The sequence below is a fragment of the Poecilia reticulata genome, linkage group LG6, assembly GCF_000633615.1.
Source record: "Poecilia reticulata strain Guanapo linkage group LG6, Guppy_female_1.0+MT, whole genome shotgun sequence".
Classification (NCBI taxonomy): Eukaryota; Metazoa; Chordata; class Actinopteri; order Cyprinodontiformes; family Poeciliidae; genus Poecilia; species Poecilia reticulata.
This window is the reverse complement of record NC_024336.1, coordinates 14,364,447-14,370,628: the sequence shown is the minus strand read 5'-3', so window position 1 is coordinate 14,370,628 and position 6,182 is coordinate 14,364,447. Positions and strand designations below refer to the sequence as shown.

General features: G+C 39.4%; 1 protein-coding gene across 1 annotated transcript; it reads right to left on the bottom strand.

Annotated features, from left to right (window-relative positions):
* Window positions 1-3,367: 3,367 nt before the first annotated feature.
* Window positions 3,368-6,061, bottom strand: tmem60 (transmembrane protein 60). The gene is made up of 2 exons (XM_008411385.2): window positions 5,042-6,061; window positions 3,368-4,910 (listed from the first exon to the last, which is right to left on the bottom strand). Exon 2 carries the CDS (start codon window positions 4,790-4,792, stop codon window positions 4,388-4,390), a length of 405 nt encoding a protein of 134 aa, XP_008409607.1. The 5' UTR covers window positions 4,793-4,910; window positions 5,042-6,061; the 3' UTR covers window positions 3,368-4,387.
* Between the last annotated feature and the right edge of the window lie 121 nt (window positions 6,062-6,182).

Here is a 6,182-nt window from a genome sequence, read left to right as displayed (position 1 = left end):
AGAGACGAGAAGTGGGCCAAGGAGGCCGACTCCAAAACACAAACCCACCTCAAGAGAGACAAGGAGCATGACAAGGACAGGGGAGCGCCGCCGTCCCGGCCCGACAGAGAGGACGGCCGGGACGGCGGCTCGCACAAACACAAGTCCACACATGGGAAGAAGGAGAAGAGCGGCCACAAGGAGGGCAAGGACACGAGCGCGTCGTYGGCGAAACCAGGCAGGGAGGACGGAAAGACACACAAACACACGCAGCWGCAGGCGAAGAAGGACGGCAAGAAGGAGAAAGACGGCGGCAGAGAGGAGATCAGGAAGAAGCCTGAACACAAACCAGCACGGACGCTCTTCACGTTCGATCTCTTTAAGCCCCTGGAGGCTCACCAGCCGCTCGCCCTCTCTTTATCAGACAGCAGACCCAAACCTCACACCGACCCCCGAGGGTCTTCCAACAAGCCTGGGTCGGACGCTCGGACACTTGTTCCCTCTAAAGGACCAAAAGCAAAGGACTCCTTGCAGGGAAAACCTGCGGTGGCGGCGGCCGGGCTGCAGGACTCGCTAAAGCAGCCTCTGAGGACACAAACGCCACAAACACAGAAAGACTTCTCGATATGAATGTCTCCATGTCTTCTGCTTTTATTGTACTACTTATGCCAAGGCCTTGTTAAAATATTTGACGGTTCACCCTTCCTTTAAGAGGCAACCATTCCACAAATTAGACGTGACGCAGCGAGATGAGGATGYGCTCTGCGAGTATTTTAACAGCGCCAGCGAATGTAAGCTAAGGAGCTCACTTCACTTTGTTGGTYAGCAGACGTACGAAGGCTTTAACACGATTCGCTTTGGTGACCCGTGTGTCGGTGCCTGTGCACTACTCAGCTTTGCTCATAAAGCTCCTATTTTAGGTACTCGAGCCAATCTGGAAACAATCATCTTCATAGTACCTTGCAAAAGTTTTGATACCTTTTTCACGTTTAGTCGTGTCACAACCACAAATTTAGATGGATTTTATGGGGATTTCAAGAGAGAGAGCGACGCAAAGTAACTAAGGTTACATGATTTACCATTTTGAAAGCTGTTTTCTCCTTTGTCTGCTACCYTGAAATAAAACCCTGCGCAACAAATGACCTCCAGAAGTCGACTAATTAGTAAATAAATCTGTAAAATATTCATCTCCCCTTGTAGTTCTGAAAATCAGGTCTTTTCAGAACTACATTTCTCTGCAGGTGCACTCTGAACGATGTCCACTCGTTCAGAGTGGACATCGGCTTCAAGCTGTCCAATCAGATTCAGGGCTACACCAAGAGTCTGCAACCCTTACGACATAACGAGCCAAATAAAAGTCATTTACTCCAGGAATTTCTTGTCATTTTTTAAAGAACTGGAATTTTATTTGCTAAATTTTATTTATATTCCAGCTTAATGACACGGAAAACCAAACTAGAACTGGTTACTTTATCGTCATTCCTTGTGGAAATTCAGTGCATATATACTGCAAGGAAATGAAATAAAAACAGTTAAAAACACTATTTATTGTTATATTTGTGTTTAAAAACATTAACTGGTTCCTTTTTCATTTTTTAGCCRAAGTTCTTTAGAGCCTTTAAGAAAGTCCAAAGAGCCACTAGCGGCTCCAGAGTCGCAGGTTGCAGACCCCCGGGTTACAGTCGTAGCCTCATATTTAGATCCAGCCGTCTTAGAATCRACTCTAACCAGCTGCTGAGTCCCACACCATGGTGGAGCCACTACCATGCTTCATAGAGACGTTCATGGTCCGGACAGGTTTTAAAATGTGGCTTCTTTTTTTTAATTTTTTTTTTTAACTTTCTTCAAAACTTTTTCTCTTATGTTTCTGCTGTGTTCGTTGGTCTTCAWCCTGCTGTGAAGAAGCTGTATTTATAATGAGGTTACGTTACAAACTGTCCACTAATTAGGTCACTTCTGTCGGTAATWAGTTGCACTGGATTTTTATTTAGCGGCATAAATCGGTGCCGACTGCAAACTAATTATGTGAAACATTTTGCGTCTCTACTAGCTGAGATCCCGATAAAAAAAAAACATTGAAACTTGTGGCTGCAGCGTGACACGGTGTGGAAACCATTTTAAATACTTTTGCTGGGCGCCGAGCGACATGAACTGGGAGATGTCGGTAGGTCCTCCGCTGATCTGTAMATCATCTTTCTGTTGCTTTGGTAGGCAGGATTTTTATTGTTTATAACACTCCAAAATCAGATTCTAGCAATTGTTTTCAGACTTTACTGTTTGACACACACACAGGGCTGTAAATTATACTGTAAGTACCAAAACTGTACAGTCTAGATGTTATTAGCACCGGTGTGAGGAAAATGTATACAGAAATTGCATATATTTTTTGTAAGACAGGTTTTATTTTCCATAGAACTTATTTATATCATTTACTGTCTGTTTTTATTTGAAACTGATGTATGTGAAGATTTTGTTGTAAATACATTTTATTTCCTAAGATAATACTTGGTAGTGTGATTTATACTCTGATCAGAACCTCTCAATAAATGGTTCTAAATGTTGACTAAGTTACYAAGTGTCTCCTGTTTTTTCTAAAGAGTTTTAATTGACTGATTAGAGGCTTCGGGATGAAGCATGGCAGCGTTTTTAAACCCAAGTTAAATTGTCTCTCCATGCGAGTGAAACATGGAAACGTTCATGGACAGCTTCCGTTCTTACAGATTCAACACCAAAACTGTTGAACTTCTCCACCTGAGGGAGCTCTCCACTCGGCCCCAGTTCACTCAGTTCATATTCAGCCGAACGACTGAATCATTTTATACATCTGGATCAATGTGCATAAAAGATTTGAAAATTTCCAGAAATGATTTTCTATTCAATCGAGTTCATTCCTTTACTCATCAGTCCGTCCAGTTATTTTTAAACAAATCATTAAATCCTGTCTTTTGCTCATCATGATTAAGATAAATGACTCTAGACCGCAAACATAAATTATTTCCGYACTTAATTATTTTACAGTTTCTATCYTGAACTCCACAAGGAAACAACAGAAATCTATCATTAGAGCTTCTCATGACTTAACATCTGATTGGTTGTAACCATAAGCTTAACCCACTAACATAAACTAGTAAAAAGTAAAGTAAAAGTGAATTTATGACGTCTTGCAGCACACAGCAATGAAATAGTTAAAATTATATGCCTTGTACACATAAAAACAATTATAGAACTATATCCAGATATATTTTCCATTTTTAAAATAAACAATTAAGGTAATAATTTAGTTATATAATTATTTTATATTCATACTTTATCCTGCAACACAATCTTTCACTTTGCAATAACTGACTTGAAAAACTGTTTCATATTTTTTCACTTTACAGCTACAAACTTCAATGTTTAAGGAATTTAATGATAGACAAACATAAGGCACTTTTTTCTTTTACAAACAAATTTGAAAAGAATGTCATACATAAAGAAAGAAACATGCAAAAATCAGGAAGCAGTCAAGATATCAAGACGTCTCTGGAGTGGCTGCAGAGATTCACCGCTCAGGTGGGAGAGTCAGAGACAARGAAACCGGTCAGAGTTATTGGGAATAAATATTTGGGGCTGAATATTTCAGTAAAGAGACATTCCCCCAAAACACCGGCAGCTGCTATCGAAATGAAAAAAATRGCTAAAATGTTTACTCAAGTGCCCAAAAACAAACTCCACACATTCATTTATGTTTTATTCTTAAATAAGATAAGAATCATATTTTTTTTCCTTTCCACTTTTAAGATTCTGCATGATTCGCTGCACTACTCTATCACCTGACATCCCCATGAAATGAATTGACACCTGTGGTGATAATGTGACAAAATACAGTTCAAAGTTTATGAATACATTTGTAAATCTGTCCTTACCGGCTACAGCCAACATGTAAATAATATTTAATCCATCCAGATAACTATTGACTTTTATCTCCTTGGAGAACAAAATGGCATAAAACCTCTGACAAAGTGCAGTAAAAATTAATAAATGATGTTGACGTTTAAACCAGTTTAAGTCTCTATTTTTTTATTTTACTTTAAAATTGTTAAAAAGTGGCATTATGAGTAAAAATTAAAAGGGGGCTGGATTTAATTCAACAATCCCAGACATGTTGAAATTGATGTGAAGTWGTCAGATGGAAAGCAAAGTGCAAATTTAGTCAGGCAATGACAACGAACTCCTACTGTGGAGAGAAAAGGATACCAATGTTTTCTCTCGTTATGGTGCAACCAACAACAATCTTTAGTGTCCAGTCCCGTACAACTGAAGAGCAGCAGGTTTTAAAATAATAACTAAAACTGTGCATCCTCAGTTAAGAGGTAAATATATCTAAAAAATAACAATGTGTCCGTTTTGTAAGGGTTTCTCCCCTCGTTCAGTCCCTCCTGTAGTGGAAAACAYTGTATCCCAGTTCCAGCAGCGCTCCACCCAGCAGCACCCAAAGTGGGACACACACCACACTGACCCAGATGTCCGTCAGCTTCTCCAGCCGGGAGCACAGAGTCAGACAGAAGGCCAGCTTGAGGAGCAGGGCCGTCAGGTACCACAGCCTCYTCTTCACGCTCTTCTCCTCGTCCCTGGGGTCAAAGTCCGGCTTGCAGCGACCCGCCATCTCCACGATCTGCATGAGGATGAGGATGGTGTCAAAGGTCCAGACGGGGAGGAAGATCAGGAACCAGCTCCATTGGATTTTGGAGTCCAGCTTGAGGGCAAGCATGATGAGGAAGACCAAGGCGAAGATCCAGGAGAGGAAGACTCGCTGAGCCAGGGACATCTTCATCTAGGAAGGCGGCGACTGGCCAGGCTCATCCACAGACTGAGGCTGGAAACGAGGCCGGAGAGCGCAGCGAAGGCGGCGGAGTGATCCCAGAGCAGGAAGACAGCTCTCTGTCTGGCAGCTGAAATAAAACACCAACGATAAATAAGAAATAACTAAAGTCCAGCAGCGGGTGAACATAAAACTACTGTAACTCACTCAGTGCTGAGCTATTCAATGCTACTAAAACAATGTGGTAGGAAGAGCTCTTACCGAGTTTACCGGGCCTATTTCCTTATAAATACAGTTTGAAAGACCAACTCGTTAACAAGAAAACACTTATATTTAGCCGTTTAACAGCAAACGAACCACGTAGTTGACGTTAGCTTTAAGCTAAAAACAYATTTCCGGTTTGTGTTTTTAATAACGTGATGCGTTTCCTGTACCCCTTTCAAAATAAAGATATACGATTTTTTTATTATTTTTTTTCTTTAAACAATTATTTTATCAGTTTCTATCAGACTACACCGAAAACACTAACAAGATTTTATGGTAAATGACGATGAACTATTAAAGAAAGAAATGGGAACCCATGACATCTGAAATCATATGTTTACATACCGCAGTTTTTTCTCAGTTTGGAAAGTAAATCAGACTAAACTCTTCCGGTTTTAGGACAAGTAGGTTTAACAAAATGTACTTACCCAGCAGCACATTTGGTTAGTTAGTCTGTCAAATTCCAGAATAACTAAAAAGAAAATCTGTAATTTTGAACTTCAGTTTGCACAGACAAACATTCGTGTTTGATGATATTATAGCTTTGTTAGCTATTGAAAACTACAAATTACTGTTTCATTTTGTGACAATATAACGAAATCAAATGAAATCAGAAAATGCATGAAAATGATAATGATTCTTCTTTGGGTCCAATTTCCAGATGCCTGAAAATGGTGTGTTTATCTGTTCAAACTATCATAGACAAATATGGAAATGTTCAGTCAACATATTATTCAGGAAGGAGATATGTCTATCTGTAAAAAAATGTCTGCATCAACGCCATAAGAGAACATCAAACCCTGGTGATGACGTTGGCTGAAATTACCTATGATCAGTTTAAACTAAAATTGAAGGATTTTAGTGTGATGAACATCTTTAGTAGAAGAATGTTAAAAACCTCTGCGACCCTTAAGATCCAACTTGGTAGATAAATAACTAAATTAAATCAAGAATGCATTGTTTACTTTGAAAGGGACAGTAGAAGAAGATTTGAGTAATGCCCTATTCATTCATACATCAATAATCAATTCAATTTAAAATAGCATATATGGGTTTTTTTTTTTAGATATTACTGAAATTTATTTATTTTTATGGGGCCAGTATAACAAATTTATACAAAGTACAATTCTGGAGACAT